Below are 19,837 nucleotides of genomic sequence, written 5' to 3'. Positions count from 1 at the left end.
CATCTGTGAAATCAGGTATGGTAACTCATAAATGATGCTAAACCTCAAAACATTTAAGCCTTGTTAAAGTTTTAGTCCAAAACAAAAAGTAAATGCATATAAGTAATTTTACATCTGTAGCCTTCAATTGCCTTTCTTCAATCTCAAAATAAAAATACATACAGATACATATATCTCTCCATATTTCTCATTTCAGCAAAGATTGAATATTGAAACAGTGCTTAATTACTTGAAATTATTTTCTCTTAATATCAAATTAAGATTCAGATTCATTTGTTAATCAAGTTTCCTTCCATCTATTTCTTATTTTGGCAAATGGCAGCATGTACTTCATTTGCTCATCTAGGATAGGCAACATCTTGACCAGACCCTATGAATGATTCCTAATTAATCAATATATGAATCAATATGCATTGCCATTAGAAACCTAGAAACTTTCCGCCCAAAATAGGTATGCAACTCTCTGTTCTTTAGGATATACGGTGCATATGAATAAAACTTACCTAATTCCAACATTTGTAACAAAAGCATAAATAAATTGATGGACAAACATATATATTACAAAAAAATTATAAAGACAACCTTGTATTTTAGAAGAATGGATAATAAATGTAACATGCTAATAGTGATCTTCCCCACTGAATGTCTTCATACTTCTTATACATAGTATAGCAGATAAGAAAACCTTATCTGTTCAGGGACACTTAGGAAAAACTGGAGGATAGTCAAATTTGAGAGACAGAGGTTTTTCCTCCTTGACATGAGAAAGAAAAGATCTTTCAGACATCTGTGAATAAATTAATGCAGATACAAGCAGAGACCCCTGTCACCTGAACTAAAGAGGATATCGTATGTGGTATTTCATTCCTGCAATCCTAAAAAATCTGATCACCTTTGTCAGCCTTGTTTCCCTTAGCTACATAGTCATTCTGAGAGCTTTGGCCATTATCGCCATGCTCATGGTTTTCAAAATTACATTTGAAGACCTGACCATATTTTTGACTTCTAGTATTTCATCTGAACCTATCTTATATCTAGCATAATTACATGCATATAAGTACATAGCCAAAGCTGTATTAAATCCCTTTATTTATTTCTGCATTATTCATAGCCCAGTTTTCTCATATTCTTTGAGACCTTGAAATCACATAGTAGTCATTAATTACTTTTTCTTCCTATATTCCATCCAAACACAATTGACTGTTTTGGGGAAGGGGAAAATATCTGTTCCAGCCTAAACTTTTATTTCATTTTCATCACTGACACCTTCATCTACCTCATTTTGCATGTATGTCTAATTTAACACAGTGATGTTATTACTAGTTTTCGAGCGTCAAGTCTTTCTCCCACTTTGGTTTAGTGTCACGACTAAGCTTTAAAAGGCATCATTTCGGTCATCTGACCAGAAACAGCCATCACTTTCATCTGCTCAGAGAATTGAGCACAAATTCCTCACCATCTTATTCTAGTGTCAGCCCTCATCTCTCGTTTTGTCTTCCATTATTCACCAAGTCTATGTTCCAGAAAGTCTGATTCCCTGAACATCAAACTCGTTTCCTGCTCTGTATCTTGTTTCTTTTCTGGCCCTGGCTTGAAATAAGTTCTCTTTCTTTTCTACCTTTCAAAGCCCAGCCATTTCTCAGAGTTCAGGTGAAGGTCTTTCTCCTGCATTTGTTTCATCCAAATACCACCGCCACCTTTGCATCTTGAATCCCCATAGCAATAACTGGATTTACTTTGTCCTTGCATGGCTTTATCAGGGTCTGTAAATGTTCGTGTATAATGAGATTGTGAGAGTTCAGGTAGGTTTACGGCCTTCATAATATCCAGCTAATAAAACTTAAAAATAATTGAGCTGTTACTGCACTCTCAGCCCTTTTTGTAGATTGTCTCACTTAACCCTAACACTAATCATCACGAATTCAACAGTAGCGTTTGCCTTATTTACGTGTGAAGCAGCAAATCACACTCCAAAGCTGTGGGCCAACCAATGTACACGAATGCTTGTTCAATAAAATAATTTGTCTAGAGCTATTTCATAGCATTGGTTATGTTTACTGATGTTTTCATCATTATATATTTTTATAACTACTATCCTACACACTTTTTGAGGTTGAGAAGAGATGGGAAGTTAAAGGAAAAAGAGTTAGACCTTAGAGTTAGCCAGATTTGAATTTGAATTCAGGTCTGCCACTAATTTGCTATTTATGATCAGGTAGGTATTTTATGTATCAGAGAATCTCAGAGACATAAAATAAACTGTGTTTTTTATATATAAACTGTAAGCACCTAAAGAAGATTGAATAAAATACTGAATGCTTATGCAGTGTGCTTAGCAAAATGTCTGACATCTAGGAGATAGTCATTAAAGGACAGATTTATTATTACCATTAAGATCCATGTCTGATTCATCTCCTTGTCTCTGTTTTGTTTTGTTTTGTTTCAGGTTTTTCTTTATAATTATTATCTACAATAAGAAATGCATTTATATTCCAAACCAGTATGTGTGTGGCATATGTATACACACACATATAAGTATATTGTATATATTGCATAGGTATATATGCTATGTAGAGTTTTAAATAAGTGTATAACTTTACATGTAGTCATAGGAAGTATAAGCATAAACTGAAAATGCCATTTAAAAATATTTCTCCTTATTATTTTTTCCCACTCTCTCCCTCTATGAAATTTTAATACCACAAATATTCTGTATCTCTCTTTATACTGTATATAACTGTGCTTTATACCTAAAAAGGAAGTCTAAAGTTTACTTTTTTAATTCAGTGTAAGTTTAGCATAACAAAATAAAATTAAGAGTTAAATTTATATTGTAGGTCTAGAAACAGCTAACATAACTTCATAACATAATTTTACAATATAACTTAATATATACAGTTATAACTTTGTAATTGCTGAGAAACAAATTAATTCATTTACTTATATAAATTGTAGAATATCGCATTACATATGCAAAGTAGTAATTGATATGAATATGTGATACTACAAATATAACTTTTTAAACATTCCTAGTCATTATTTTTTCAACAAAAGTAAAATAATTCTAAAAATAATAATTTTTTAAAAAATTATAGATAACTTTGATATGAGAAAACATTTTTTATACAGGTAATAGGTATTAGTTTAGATATTGTCAACTTTTTTTCTTCTCAGAATTTAACATCATGATAGCCTAAATAACATATAAAATTAATAATAAAATATATTTTCATATAATCCTCAAAACTCAAGTCATATACAAAACACCAAGGACCAAGCAAAAGCATTATCCACAAGGCAACCAACAGCAGCCAATGGGAACACTTAAGTACCTCTCTCTATATGACTTTGAAATCATGCGGTCAGTCAAGAGAAAGTCCTCCAGTCATCCAGTCATAGACTTCTGTTCACCATAGTTCCGTAGCTCTTAGCTTGGGCTGTGTTTTAATGCTACTGCTGCGCATGTAACAACCAATAAAACCCAACAGAACTTAAATACTAATGCATAAGATTTTCCTGGATTCCAGAAGGCCAAAAACCATTGTAATATCAAAATTTCAGCCAGGCTTGGTGGCTCAACCTGTAATCCCGTGCCTTTGGGAGGCTGAGGTGAGTGAATTGCCTGAGCCCGCGGGTTCAAGACCCGCCTGGGCAAGTTGGCGAGACCTCATCTCTACAATAAATAAAAAATTAGCTGGGCACACCTGTAGTTCCAGCTACTTGGAAGGCGGAGGCGGAAGGATCGCCGGAGCCCAGTAGGTCAAGGCTGCGGGGACCGGGAGCGGCCACTCCACTCCAGTCTGGGCAACAGAGTGAGACTCCAACTCAAAAAAAAAAAATTTCAACCCCACCCCCATTCCATATTCCAATTTTTACCCCATTATTAATGCATGCCTTATCACACATAATGCGCCTAAATTTTTTTCTGTTCTATTTCTCTTTTTGAAAATGATGATCTCAGTCTATTGTAAATTATGGTTTACAATTTTATGTTTAAAAAACTACTATCATGATTTTATATATATGTATAATGGATATGTAGCTATGTTATAAAATCCTAATCTCTGTTAGGATTTGTTAAGAGGAACAGTCAGCACCATGACTAAAATGAAAAAGACTGACAAAAACAAGTGTTGGAGAAAAAGAGATGTTACTGGAGCTCTCACAGATCAGTGACAGGAATGTAAGATGGTTCAACCGGTTTGCAAAACAGTTGACAGGTTCTTAGGTATTTATACATACACTTGCAGTGTGATCCATCACTTTTCCTCCTAAGTATTACCCAAGAAATAGAAAATGCATTTCCTCACCATAACTTCTACACAAACATTCTTTATTAACCAATAGTTGGAAGCAACCCAAATGTTTATGAAAGATGAGCATATAAACAGATTGTCTTGTATTCACACAGTGGAACATTGCTGAGTATCAGAAAAAGAATGAACTGCGGATACAATGACACGAATAGATCTCAAAAACATTAAACTGAGTGAAGTAAGCGAGACTAAAAAGAGTACATACTGTATGGTTTGATTTGCATGAAACCCTAACAGGGCAAATATAATCTGTAGTGAGAGAAAGCCATTCAGCATGTGCTTAAGAATGTGGATGGTGAGTATTGACCGGAAGAGACAAAAGGAATACTGGGAGATGAGGAAAGTTCCCATAATTTTATTGTTATGGTAGTTACATGAGTGTATAAACATTTGAAAAGACAATTATTTTACAATAGGAGCATTTTGTTGCAGCAAATTAGTCCTCAATAAAGTTGATTTTTAAATAGCCAAGAGAAGAAGACCCCTTTTATTAACTGTATTTTGAAATTAGTTTAGTTTTAAAATGGTAGATTTCGGAAAATACTGATAGTGACACTTTAAGTCAAATCTGTAAGATTCTTGTGAATCATTAAGGAGGGAGGAGGGCATTCCCAGACTACTCTATATTAAAGAATTTGAAGTTTCATTCACATGCAACAGAGTCCTAGTTCTGTTCCATCCTTCTGTTCCATCCTTCACTCTTACCAATCCTTGTCAGAAAAAGACAAGACATACCTTTTCCAGTGTATATATGACACCATATTTGCATTATTATGAAAGTAAATAAATACCATACCATTTGTTTTGCAGTATTATGAAGTAAAATTCAGTAATTAAAGGATCTCATAAAATGAATAATCCATAAACTTTATATTGGGTCACTAATTCAGAACATTTCTAGATATCATGAGAGTGGACAAAGATATGTTTGACTGTCTCTGACCTAGAGCACTCATGGTTGAGGAGGAACAACATGTGCTATATTTATATTATTATTGTTGTTTATTTTACTTCATATTACTATGCACCATGCATCTGCCACACATTGTCTCACATTTATACCAATCCTACTGGTGCCTGCATTTATGACACACATCACAGAGCACAGGATTTAAGAGTGTGGACACAGTAAGCAGCTTCCTGTTTTGAAAATTTATTATCTCATTACTCTTTGAGTTTTGGTAAGTTTGGTAAACTTGCTTGTGACTCTTGTTTCTCATCTATGAACAGTATGTAAGAATGCTATATATAACATAATACACTATAATACTTATAACCTAGTTTTTGCCACTAATCTGTTCAGTAGCATCATACTACATCACATATTAATCCAATATTATATATTATCATATGATGATAATAGTGGCTTAATTCATAGGTATGATGTGATTTTTATAATCAGCAGTCCATGATAAATATTAGCACACTGCCTAACATACAATAACCATCCAATAAATGATTGCTGCTATTTTTCCTAACATTATACAAATGATAAAATTGAGTCTTAGAAATGTTAATTGACATATTCAATGACAAACAACTAAACAAGTGCCAGAAAAAGATAAACATTTGTGATTTTATCTCTGAAACTCTTGTTTTCCCTCCCATATCTTCTAATATTTCTAGTATTTTCAGCAAAACTTTCAAATATAAAAACCAGAGGTCATAGCAATTATCTCTAGCAGAAGAAGATAGCATTTTAGATTGATGTTCTCACAGATTTCTTTTTCCAATTATTTTCTTATATTTTTCTTTAAGTTGAACTCCATATATTTCCATGGCCCCTTTAGTAGACTCTCTATTTATGAATGTAACGCATATACTTTCTTTTTTGTTTGTTTGTTTGTTTTTGAGTCGGAGTCTCACTCTGTCGCCCAGACTGGAGCGCAGTGGCTGCTCCCGGCCACCGCAGCCTCGACCTGCTGGGCTCCGGTGATCCTTCTGCCTCAGCCTTCCGAGTAGCTGGAATTACAGGCACGCGCTACCACGCCTGGCTGATTTTTTGATTTATTGTAGAGATGAGGTCTCGCTGCCCCGGCGGGTCTCGAACCCGCGGGCTAGGGCAATCCACTCACCTCAGCCTCCCAAAGGCACGGGATGACAGGCTGAGCCACCGAGCCCGGCTATACTTTCAATATGATCTATAACTTTGTCTCCTGAGTATTACTCAAGAAATATGAAAACATAATTCCATACAATAACTTGTACACAAATGTTCTTTATTAGCCAATAACTGGAAGCAACCCAAATGTGCATGAAAGATGAGCAGATAAACAAATTATAGTATATTCATACAGTGGATTGTGTTTATTCATTCCTCAGATACTTATGTCAGATTTTCTGTGAAACACTGTACTAGGAAATGTGGGGCATTCCAAAAAATGAATAATATAATTTCTTAACCACAAGAACCTATGTACCAGAGTACAAATAAACAAATCTCTAATCTAATAAGCATATGAAACATTATGCTATACTTCATTCAGTCATTCAACAAAGAGAATCTGTGAGCCTTCTGTGTACTAATAATGGCTTTAGAGATGGAAAGATAGAATCATTACTCCAAAAGAAATTTCATACTCGAGTCAGACATTTAAACATATCACTGAAATTAGCATGGTAGAAGAAGCATGCTGGATGGGTGATTACAGTAGAGTGAACTAGGGAGAATATACCTGAGTCCAGGAAGGTCAACAGAATTACATATGCCATACCAAGGATGGGCTTTTTCTTAAACTCTTGAGAACCACAAAAAAATATATATGTGTGTATATGTAGGGATATAGTATCTGTACTTTTGTATTATAGAAAGAATTGTTTGATGGTGAGGTAGTATGTGGATTAGAGGAAGTAAAACTGGAAGTGGAAAAATAGGGAAGAGGAAGCTATTGAAACAATCCAAGACAGAAGTAACAAGGATGGCTTCCAGGAAAGTAGAAATGGGGATGAGAAGAAAGAGGTGGAAAAGACATTTGAAGGAAGGAAGAAGGAAGAGGAGCCACAGGTAAAGCCATAGGGGAAATTGATATTTAAGACCCTGTTGGAGAAGTAGCAATCTGTGTAGGAGACTGAGAAAGAGGGGTCAGAATAATTAGGATAAAAACTGGCAGAAGAGTTCCAGAGAGGAGGAAGTGGTGAGAGGTGTCAAATATCAGAGAAGTTCAAGAATGACTAGTACTGACTCCATTAGCTAATGAGCATGAAATTGAGATAATATGTTTATTAATAATTTATAATGCACTCAGCACAGAGACAGATAATGTGTTTTGAGAAAGAGAAAGAGAAAGCAAGAGAGTGAGAGATTCCCCTTTGCACATGAGAAACTAAATCAGAGAGAGTAAGTCAATTTCTCCAACATTGCATAATAAAAAAAAGTAGCAAAGCAGAGATTCAAACCAAATTTCCTTGGATATCATTCATTCCTTTTGTAGTATGATCATTACTACATTTTTATTGTTTTTTTAATTGATACATAACTGAATTTATGGAGTACACGTGATGTTTTGATACATGCATAGAATGTATAACAAATCAAATTATTTGTGTTGGAAACATTTTAAATCTTCACTTCGATTTTGAAATATACAAAAATTATTATTAACTAATGTCACCCTGCTGTGCTGTTAAACAATACATCTTACTCATTCTGTTTTTTAACCCAACCTCTCTTCATCCTTTAATGTCACCAACCTCTCTTCATCCCCACTCAGCTTCCCAGTTTCTGGTAACTGTCGTCATACTCTCTACTTTTATGAGATCAACTTTTTTAGTTCCCACATGTGAATGAGAACACACACTATTGGTCTTTCTGTGCCTGGCTTATTTCACTTAACATTATGACCTCCAGTTCTACACATGTTGCTGCCACTAATAAGATTTCATTCTTTTTTGTGGCTAGATAGTATTCCATTGTGTATATATACCATATTTTCTTTATTTTTAACTTATTTAGATTAAAACAAACATAAAGGATAGAGTACAATTTAAAAATGCCCTCCCCATCTCACTTTTTAAATTTAACAACTGTTTTTTTCATTTGTACTTTAAAAAGCTCCAGTCATGATTCTTCAACCTTCATTTTTAGAGGTAACTACTACTCTGGAATTGAGTTGTTCTCATTATTGCTTTTCCATTATTATGCCATCTAGATGTATTAACATACCAAAAGAGATTATATAGTACAGCTTTGAGTGTTTTAAATTTTATCTTAAATGTAATCATATTGCTATCTGTAGACTTAGCCTATTCATTTAATAACTATATGGTATTTCATTAAATAATAAGCAAAAAAATTGTATTAGGACAATATAGGGAAGTCAATGTGTTACAGATTAGGAAGAGAGTGCAATCATAGGAGAAAGAGAGATCACATAGAGAAAAGTACCTTGAAGTTACCAGTGGTAAATGTATTGATTAGTTAATTGGTTAGCATGGACAGTGTCTCTAAAGATATAAGAAAATAGCACATTCTGAGAACAACTAATAGACTACTTTGAGTTTTAAACTGTGAAAGCAATAGGCTGTTAAATTAAAAAGACAGTGCTAAGCCTATGCTTCTTAAATTTTGAGCACCAGGCTATAAAGCTTCACCTTTCTGTTGAGGTATTAGGGTAGCATAAGAAGTTTTTGGGTAAAGGAATGACAAGACAATGTTCAGCATAGCAAAGGTATCTTGAATTGTTTTTTAATGGATAATAATAATAGAAGATACATATTATTTCAACCTGATAAGGCTATATCGGTCTTTATGAGAGAGTCATGCAATAAGAAAGCAAAAATAAAGGGTGAAAAAAGTTGAGAAAAATGGTAAATCTAGCCTGGGAGTAATAACACCAAAATGTATATCATCAAGAAGATTCCATTAGTACATCCTCTGCTCTGAGATTTTTGTCTTTGATTTAGTCAGAGTTGAGAGTTATAAGATCAAAGATTTTTATAAAGTGTAGCGTTGCATTCAACCAAAACACATTGATGATTTTTTAAAGAAATATTATATTTTTAGAAATCTACCAGTCATTTTCTAAAACTTTTTAATAGACTTTATTTTTCTAAGCAGTTTTAGGTTTACAGAAAAATTGGTCAGATGGTGCAGTGAGTTCTCATATATCTCTTATTTTCCTCGCACTAGTTTCCTCTATTATTAGCTTTTTCATTTGTGTGATGCATTTGTTACAATTGATAAGCCAATATCAATATGCTGTTATTAAATAAAATCCATAGCTTACTTTAGGATTTCCTTTTTTGTTGTACATTCTATGGATTTTGATAAATGTATGACTGACATACAGAATAGTTTTACCATCCTAAAATTCCTCTGTGTTCCACCTATTTACTTGTCCCTCCCCCATACTTTTGAAACCAACCAGCCTTTTTGATGTTATGTTAACTCTGATGCCCTCAGCACATTTTTTTGTCATTGTTTATTTGTATTTGTTTTTCTGTTAATGAGGTGTGACTGTGACAAGGTAATGTGAAACTGGCAGCTACTGTTGAAGGACATTTTTGTCGAATTCTAGTTAGTTAACTTTTTCAATTCTCTGTTCTATTCTGTTTGTTTGAATTAATGCAGAAATAAAAATGGGCAAGCTGATACAATAACATCTAGATTTCCATTGTTTCAGCCTACGAATACTTCTCTCAAACTTGTATATCCAAGCAAATATAAAAAGTGATAAAAGCAGAAAAGCTCAGGCTTTCATACTTATCCTACTCTCCCCATGTCCCTGCACTCTAGTTCTGGTGGCCATCCAACTCATCTACACCCTGTACTTAGCCAATTGTGACCACATGGCGTGACTCATGTTTTATATCCAAGTCTCTGGCAGTGTGTGAGTTCTTGCGTATGGCAGGTTGCTGCTTCGAACAGTCATTTATACTCATACAAAAAGGAAAAGACTAGACATAAAAACTCACTTTTTAAATTAATGTCACTACTTTATTAGCCTTTTAAATATTAAAGCTGGCAAAATTGCAAAAATCATCAAATTTATTAATTAGTCCTACTCACCGTCTGTTCCTTTTGTATCCAAACAAACCTCAACATCCACCATTCTTCCTGTCAGTAGACTAATGGAACACGAGCAAACAGTAACATAAGCAGACATAAGCACAAATTCATATGAAATCAATAAAAATCAATACAAAGAAGATAAATATATATATTTAGATATATTTCTGTTAAATATGTGCCTTTTTATTTGAAACACTTAATGCAGAGCCTAAAATGAATATATTTTTTATTTCTGTTAGTAGTACTGAAGTTACTTCATAATATTTAATGTAAAGTCCACTGTAATACTTAACCATTTTCCTTTCACTACTAACCATTCTTGCAGAAATATAAGCAAATCAACATCTGTATAGATAGTCATTGCATTCAAGGTTTGTACATCATGAACTCAAGATGAACAACAATTCAAAGACGTTTGGAACAAAACTGTTGAAACGTTTTACCCAGGGCTCTGTGGTTCTGACAATAAAAGGATATAGTTGCCCTTTCAGCTGTTATTCAGACAGAAATCTTGAGCAAAAAGGGTCTGGATCTATATTCTTAATAAAATAATTACAAGTTTGAAGCTCATATAACATCAACAGTTAGCACTTAATAAATTAAAACCCTATTTTAATATTTATCAAAATTATTAATATAGTCAAGGTCCCCTTATTTGTTTTTTTAATGTGGTATAAAGCATCTAATTGAATAGTCCACTGAGTGATATGAAGAGGCTCTGAAGTAGTATAGGAGAACTCCCAGTACCTGCCTTCAAACATGGATTTCACTAATGTTAGTGGTTCACATTCTTTAGGATAGGATGGTGACTTGAGGAGCACAGCTCTGGAGTATTGGTGCAATATGGTCAGTAAAACTTTAATCTGTTGGATTGTTGTGAACAGACCTTATTAAACGGGTTTCCAGTATTCATAGAAATAATTTGCTTTCTAAAAAAGTCATTAAGTGCTAGCAGTTGAATTCACATTCTGTTAATGTTTCATTCGTTTTGAGTGATCTCTGAAATATTTTAAGAAATATCTTAGGAAGTAACTAATAAGTAGTTTAACATAAATTAAAGCACAGTTAATTTTTTTAATTGAAAATATTTTTTAAAGATTCTCCCATTAAAACAACATAGATGAACCTGGAGGACATTATGCTAAGTGATCTCACTTAAATAAGGAATCTTTAAAAAGTAGAACTCATAGAAACAAAATAAAAGAGTAGTTACCAGTGTCTGGGGGTGAGAAAAATGGGGAAATGTTCATCAGTGGGTGACAACCTGTAGTTATAAGATGAGTAAACTCTGGAGACCTAATGTATACCATGGTTACTATAGCTAATAATAATATACTGCATATTAAAATCTGCCACTAGAATAGACGTCAAGTGTTCTCACCACAGACACACACAAAAGGTGACTATGTGAGGTATTGAGTATGTTAATTAGCTTGATGGTGGTCACAGTGTATATATATATATATATATATATACAAGAACATTACTGCATACTCCTTAAGTATGTACAACTTTTGTCAATCATACTTCAAGAAAGCTAGAAAATATTAATATATATTTTTTAAAAGAAATATATTACAAAGATTGTACTCTTTAAAAAAGAAAAACATTTCAGCCCAGTTCTAACTAATGCCAAACAAAAAGTGATAAGATGTTTTAGTTCCTTAAATGTGGATTTGAGAAGTCAAAGAATATCTAAGGACATAAAAACGCCGGTGCCAAAATGTAGAAAATATGAGAGAGTTGTAAAAATAGCATGCACAAAATAGCCTGCTGCAATGTTCAAAGTATAAGAGCTATCTTATACTACATTTAGAATATAATCTAGCAGAATATATTTGGAGCACATTTATCTTGTAAAATTTTAATGGAAAGATAAAGACCAAAGTAAGACTGTCTTTTTCATTAAATTAATTGTTCTTTAATTTGAGAAACACATATGCTCTTAAATGTTTTCCCTCTGATTTTAAACAGCAGTAGCTATGAAACCAAAGTCAAGTGAAGTTTTGAAATTCTTAATGAAATAATTCTTGTAAAGGCATCCTTATTCTTTATAAAACTTATAGACAGGATAGTAATTGTGTCTGGAGGGAGAAGTAAAAAGTTAATTTGTTTGCATGATGCTCAGCATATATGTGATTTACAAATAATTGCACAACTCCCTGCTTTGTTTTGCAGAGAAAATGTCTTTGAATAAATATGTTTCATAAATACAGTATACAAAACAACTTATTTGTAATATTTTGAATATGAATATACACAAATATTCAGAACATGAAGAGGAATTCCGGTAAGATTAAAATGCACTGGAGATTAAAACACATAAGGGATACACAAATTGTACTTCTATCCATCATGACCACATTTCCTTTTATTCTAAAATAACAATATTTTGGAAATTTTCTTGCTTTTTTTTTCATATGAGAAGTTTTAAATGCTAAGAACTTGTGACTCATTTTTGGAGCAGCGAGCTTGATTTAGGAATTTTGAGAATGCATTCCATCCAAATATATGCTTTTTAATTTATGGTATCTAGCAGGATTTTAAATTGTAACATTAAAGTATATGTTAATGTTGATGAACAATAGTTTCTTATTTCTGCTTAAGTTTTTAGGGTCGTATTTTTCTAGAAATTTAAACTGATTTAATACTATTGGAAATTAACATTTATTTTATTTTGAACAAACCATTATTAGTCAGTCATATAAAGTTTGTGCTGCCAAAAAAGTTTCAGGCATGATATAATTGGAAATGTTCTGAGGTCCATATTTTTAGTCAATGTGAATATGCAAAAGCAAAAGAGCTAGTATAACAAAATTATGTAAAATTATTACTTAATTCTATTAAACTGGATATTTTGTCTTGTAAAACATTTCCAGAGATAGATTCCTACATTTGTTTCTACACACAGAGTTCATACTTTTGAACTTATGTTTTTAAAGATGTTGGAATATTAAAGAGAAACTATATATTTTTTTCCTGTCTACATGAGAGTCAGAAGATTGTTTTGTTTCCATGCATCTTTAGGACAATATTGTATACACATTTAAAGTTTAAGCTCAGACATAGTAACACACACTTCTACAGTAAAAGGTCATAGTTCACCCATATCACTTAGGCTAGTGAATAAGATGATTCTTGGCACTTTTTGCCATTGAAATCAGTTTAGATCTGTGTTTTGTCAATTTTTTTAGACTGCAACCAAAACCAAATATATTTGACATTACAAGCAAATAGGTATACACACACACCACTCATGTGCAAGAGGGGAGGCGGTTGTGTGTGACAAGTTGTATTTGCATATTTATGTATAAGTATCTGCAGGTATGTATAATTAAAACAAAGTTGCAGCCAGGCTCAGTGGCTCAGCTTGTAATCCCGTGCCTTTGGGAGGCTGAGGTGAGTGGATTTCCTGAGCCCGTGGGTTCAAGACCCACCTGGGCAACTTGGTAAGACCTCATCTCTACAATAAATACAAAATGAGCCCGGCGTGGTAGCGCATGCCTATAATTCCGGCTACTTGGGAGGTGGAGGCAGAAGGATCGCCGGAGCCCAGCAGGTCGAGGCTGCGGTGACCAGGAGCGGCCACTGCACTCCGGTCTGGGTGACAGAGTGAGACTCCAACTCAAAAAAAACAAAACAAAACAAAGTTGCAGAAGACAATATTTCTTTCATGCACTCTAGTTGTATTTTATTATATGCCTTTCTATTACATTTTTTAAATGTCCTTGTCATTGATTTCATGATCTATTAATTGAGTGGCAACCAACATCTAGAAAACTGTTGTCTTAGGTAATAGTAGAATAAATCACTTATTAACAAAATGAAAGATGTCTTTCTATTGCCACCACCACAGTACCATGGCTACCTGATGCCAACACAGCAGTGTGTTACTTAAATCAGTACAGATCAACATGGAGGCAAGATGACCAGGATGGTTTTGCAATCATTTATAGAAGAATAGTCATCTGAGTCTCATGCATCCAGGATTAATTACGTTACTATTATATAGCTAAACAAAAGTTGCATCATATTTGATGGAAGGATGCTAATGCTTGAGTGGAAAGTAAATTTTTAAAATGATATCATTTTGTAAAATTAGCAAATATTCTGAATTGTATAATTAACAATATATGCTCCTGATTAACAAAAAAAGTAATGTTAAAAATGCAACAAATAGAGATTTGCCCTTGGAATTACCCAAAATTATAAGGAAGGTATAAAAATAATATTCCCCAGGAAATATTAAGTTAAAAAACAAGGTTTAAAAACAGTATATAAGTGTGCTGTCATTCAGCTAAAAAAATGAGAAAAAAATACATACTTTTTTTTTTCAAAAAGAAACATTGAAAACAGAAACCAAAAAATCTAAGTAAAGGAACAGAATGCTGAAGACATAGAATTTCTCTGAATATACACTTTTCTCAGAATCTTAACTCTGATAATTTTATAATATTTTACATTTTCCAAAAGCAAAATTAAAAACAAAAAGGCATATAATATATGCCGAATAAAGCCAATAGCCATTTATCTTAAGTTTGTTAGAAGCCAAGATTTTAATGAAATGTGTTAAGTAAAAGGAGTGCATTAAAATCTCATAATGTTAATTGGATTTGGAAATAACAGTATGAATTCTTTTTTCTCTTAAAAAAAATACCGAACTTTTTTTTGCTTAGATCAGTAATCTCTTCCCAAAAACACAAATTGCAAGCACATTTTTATTGTTTTAAATGGGAAAATTATAATGAATGGAAAGTAAACCCCAAACAGAGCTATTTCCTACAAACTAGCAAATAGGTAATAATGCATGTAGAAAAGTAACAGACTATCTTGATAGGATCTAAAATGTTTAAACATTCGTTCTTGATTATCCAGCAATTGTCACTAACACAGGGTTGCTTTGTGTATAGCTACATGGGCTGTGCGCATGGTGTTTATGATATGGTATCGCAAATAAAACACAGCAATCAAAAAATTGTTTAAAAATCAAAATTTAAATAAATTCAAGAAAAGACCCTATAGTGGACTGTTTTTTACCAAGCTAAAGAAAGCCAAGAAAGGAGGAAGGGATAGGGATTAAAACTGTCATTACCATTTGCGGAAGGTGGTGATTTGGAGAAAGGACAAAGGGACAATTTTAGACAGTCATTTTGATAGGACTAAATAGAGATTCGCTATGTCTTAGAGTTGCTGTGAAAACTGCTGGGCAGCAAAGCTTTGATAAGACCTCAGAAATGGTATTCAAACTGAAGGAAGAAATAGTTGCAAAATGTAGATTTGCTTATTTTTCTGTTGAAAAACGCCTTCATGTGGTGATATAAGAAGTACCCACCTATTTTTAAAAGAAAGGTGTATCATCACTTTGAGTATGATTCTGCAAGCTTTCTAAGCTGACTTGAAGCATATGGCCTCTTTGTTTACATTCAATGTACATTTTAAGATGTCTGTATATAATTCTTATTGTGTTTACCACGTTGGAAGGTAACTCCAATGCTCTTCCACCACATAATGTTGTTCACGATACTGTACTGGACATGAAAAATATAAGTAAATATTCCATTTGATGCCTGTACCAATATCAGCTGAAAAATGAGGTTGCAAGAGGTTTATATATCCTCTGTCAGTTAGGATATTAAAAGTCAAAAGTCCCCCTATTCGGTAAACATTAATTAGGTAAATGTTCTACAGGATATACCTGTATCCTGTATGTTTTAGTTCTGTCCCCCTTAAAAGTAATGGAACCCGATGATACTGAACACTCCTGATCCCAAATGATAGCCTCTAAATGCTATTTTCCAATAAAAAATAATTTGAGTTTCTTGAAGGAAGAGCTGGTTCCAGTTGTGGAGAAGGAAATATGACACCGGTTCTTCTCGGAGAGGGCTCATGGTACACAGTTAGCAACAGTAGGACAGCTAAACCATCAGAGGAGTGATTGATATACTTGAGTAAGCTCATATATTAACCATTTTGACTAAACCAAATAGGAAGGTGAGGAGGGAGAGAAACAGAGGCAGGGAGGGAGTTATGGAGGGAAGCAGGAAGGGAGGGAAGGGGGAAGGGAAGAAAAGGAAGGACTAGAACAACAACAACAAAGCATTCTCTGTGATAAGTTTTTGGTGGAGTGCAGAATAGAAATTTTGCATTAACAGAGCCATTACAGCAATGGAGATCTGTGCTTCAGAAGTCAGTCAGTAAAGGTTTTTGCATATAGATGTTTCCTGCAGTGTTTGAAAAGCCGAAAATTGGAAATTATTTAAACAGTTATTATAAAAGGTTAGTAGAATAAATAATGGTACATGATTTATGGAATATTATGCAGCCACTAAAAAATAATGGAGCAGAACTGTATGCAATGACTTATAAAGATGCCTATGGTATATCACTTAAAAGAAAAAGAAAATTTCAGAGTAATATAGAAGGCTTTACCTCATATTTTTCCACAAACCAAAACACCATATGATTAAACAAATTTGACTTAAAAGAAAAAAAGTCTGGAGTCAAATAAGACCATAGTATAGACAGTTATCATGTCTGAAATTGGAATTTGACAGCCGTTGTGAGTGGAGATAATTTGAGAGAGAACTTTCAAATTCCACTTAATTTATGTCTATGCTTTTAAAGTGTTTTTAAAGCATGTGTTGATTGGCAATACATATGCAAAGAAAGAGATGATCCCTTCCAGTACTATGTATACTATTGTTTCACCCAATCTATTTCTTCCAAAGGTGTCATGCAACAAACAAGACTTGCCCGGCAGATTACATGTGGAACAATCACATCTGCAGATGCCTGGCTCAGCAAGATTTCATTTTTTCCTCGAATGCTGGAGATGGTAAGCAGAACAATGTTTTAAAGACTTAAATGCCAAGGGCCTATATTTTAATTAACACATTTTAAAATTGAAGCCACATGTACAATATTCAGATCACCATTCTTTGAAAAAAGGGACTAAACATTAAGGCATTTTCTACTTCCTGTTGATATAACTTTGAACTCCTTTGTAAAGGTACATATTACTGTTTGTACACAACCCTTCCAATGGGAAGCATAAAAAGGAAGATGCTTCTAAATGTTTTTACTTGTTTCACACCACACCCAGAACCAAGTAAGGTATAGTAAAGATATTCTGACTGTGTTTGTCTAGACTCAACAGATGGATTCCATGACATCTGTGGACCCAACAAGGAGTTGGATGAAGAGACCTGTCAATGTGTCTGCAAAGGAGGGCTTCGGCCTTCCAGCTGTGGACCCCACAAAGAACTAGACAGGAACTCATGCCAGTGTGTCTGTAAAAACAAACTTTTCCCCAGCTCATGTGGAACCAACAGAGAATTTGATGAAAACACATGCCAGTGTGTATGTAAGAGAACCTGCCCAAGAAATCAACCCCTAAATCCTGGAAAATGTGCCTGTGAATGTACAGAAAGTCCACAAAAATGCTTATTAAAAGGAAAGAAGTTCCAACATCAAACATGCAGGTAAGAGTCATTCATAAATAGTACTCATTCGTCTTCATGGAAATATGTTCTCAGCCAAACATGATTTTCTTAACCAAAATCACAGTTCCTTGTTAGAATGAGGCTAATAAATTCTGGAAGACAAATTCAGATATTTTTTAACTGATGCTAACCATCCGTAAGACTAGGTTTGCTCCCAAAAAAGCAAAACAGGTGTCCTGGAGGCCAATACCAGATCTAAGCTCAGAATACACTCTGAATCCTTGCCCCCAGGGGCAAGGTAGTGGTGTGTTCAGTTGGAGTTAGAGGGCCTGTGAGGTGTTCTCAGAATATATCCAGGCAATCCGCAGCTGCCCCCATCTAAAATTAGGATCTCTTCTGACATAAGAAATTATGACAACTGTTCTGTGTGATAATACCATTAATTTCTAGAATTATATCTAGAAATGAAAATATTTAAGCTAAGTGTTTGATGGAATTAGAGAGAGAAAGCAATATGTTGTTAAATGTTACTCAAGGCTCATTTCTTAAACTTTGTTTTTTCTCTCCTCTTCACATAGAAGAAGAAAATGAAGTTATTGCTTAAACACCTTCATTGTTAATCCCTGAACCTCTTTCTCTTTAATCTCAGAGAATAAGATGATCTCCTGTTGAAACCAGATCTGTGCTTTTGACATTTCCTCTACATGCCTTCAGTATTGTTTCACGCCTTACCCGTTTTCTGCCATAACTTTAACGTTTTTAACTCTATAAAAGTTCTCAAACTTCTTCTATTTTTATTAGTATCTTACTGTGATGCTGTGCATACTGCAGCAACCCTTCTTTGTCTTCTTTCAAGTTCCTCAAATCTAGGCATTTTGGCTTTTGCTTTCATCGTCCATATATTCAACTATATATTCACCCCTCTTTCATCGTCCATATATTCAGCCCCCTGCGATCTGGTGTATGCCCTGCAACCACATAAAGAGACTTCATTGAATCTAGATATCACACTGGTGATTTTATTTTTCATCCCTTATTGTTGCAGAGGGCCTTATAGGAATTCTTTTATTTGGAGCAATAACTATATTCCACTTTACTTGCATATTCCTACTCTAATTACCGAAAGAATGTTTCAAAAATGCACTACTCTATTCAGAAGGATAGAGTTACTAAATATTATGAAACTATTTTATATTGAATCTTTCTTGAGTCAGCCTAATATATATATATTATATATTATATATATTATACATATATTATATGTATATAATATATACATATATTATATATAATATATATTATGTATATATAATATATACACACATATATATAATATATTTTTTTAAGGATATATATGTAATATTTAACATATGATATATAATTTTTTTTTTAAGGATATGGGGTACAATTCAGGATTAGATATACAAAGGGTCATTGTACAGATAAAGTTTGGGCCTCCTCTGGTCCCCACTTCACCTTGTTTGAGATAAGGTACCCTTGTTGATGAAGTGTGCCCCCCCATCCCCTAGCAGTTTCTCACTACTGCCAATCCCCTTTTTTATAGTATTATGATAATTGTTCAGGGTCCACTTATGAGTGAGAACATGTGTTAGTTCTTTGTTTCTGTGATAGATCACTAAGTATTATATCTAGTATATACTGAAAAATCTGAAATCTGTATGTCTATGCACAAGCTTCCCAGCCATCATGTTTTGCGACAGAATTCTTATGTGAACTTAGAAAAGATTTTTATCATGAAGTTCTCCTAATAATATACATTATTTCATAAAAACTTTTAATTTACTGCAACTCTTCCTATTGTTCATCTTTCTAAGTGTCTAATTCCAGGTTTTGTAAATTGGAGCAAAAGAGAAAATGTGATATTTTGAAAATATATATATTCTCATGCTTTGGTAATATTTATTCCAAAGTGTGGTGGGCCCAGTGTATCTTCTTTGGTCTACTGCCTTAATTAGCCACTTTCATAGATCATAAGAATTATATCACCAGCCGGGCTTGGTGGCTCAGCCTGTAATCCCACGCCTTTGGGAGGCTGAGGTGAGTGGATG

General features: G+C 33.6%; 1 protein-coding gene across 1 annotated transcript in view; it reads left to right on the top strand.

The window, feature by feature from the left end:
• The window catches only part of VEGFC (vascular endothelial growth factor C), a 77,511-nt gene that overhangs the window by 56,034 nt on the left and 1,640 nt on the right, over window positions 1-19,837 (top strand). The window contains exons 7-8 of the mRNA XM_008065577.2: window positions 17,055-17,161; window positions 17,474-17,807. Of these exons, the coding sequence (XP_008063768.2) occupies window positions 17,055-17,161; window positions 17,474-17,807 (441 nt within the window). The remainder of the gene's footprint in view (window positions 1-17,054; window positions 17,162-17,473; window positions 17,808-19,837) is intronic.

Source organism: Carlito syrichta, unplaced genomic scaffold, assembly GCF_000164805.1.
Source record: "Carlito syrichta isolate Samal-C Ts95f unplaced genomic scaffold, Tarsius_syrichta-2.0.1 Scaffold103424, whole genome shotgun sequence".
NCBI lineage: Eukaryota > Metazoa > Chordata > Mammalia > Primates > Tarsiidae > Carlito > Carlito syrichta.
Note: the sequence above shows the minus strand (reverse complement) of the source record. Positions and strands in the feature narration are given on the sequence as shown.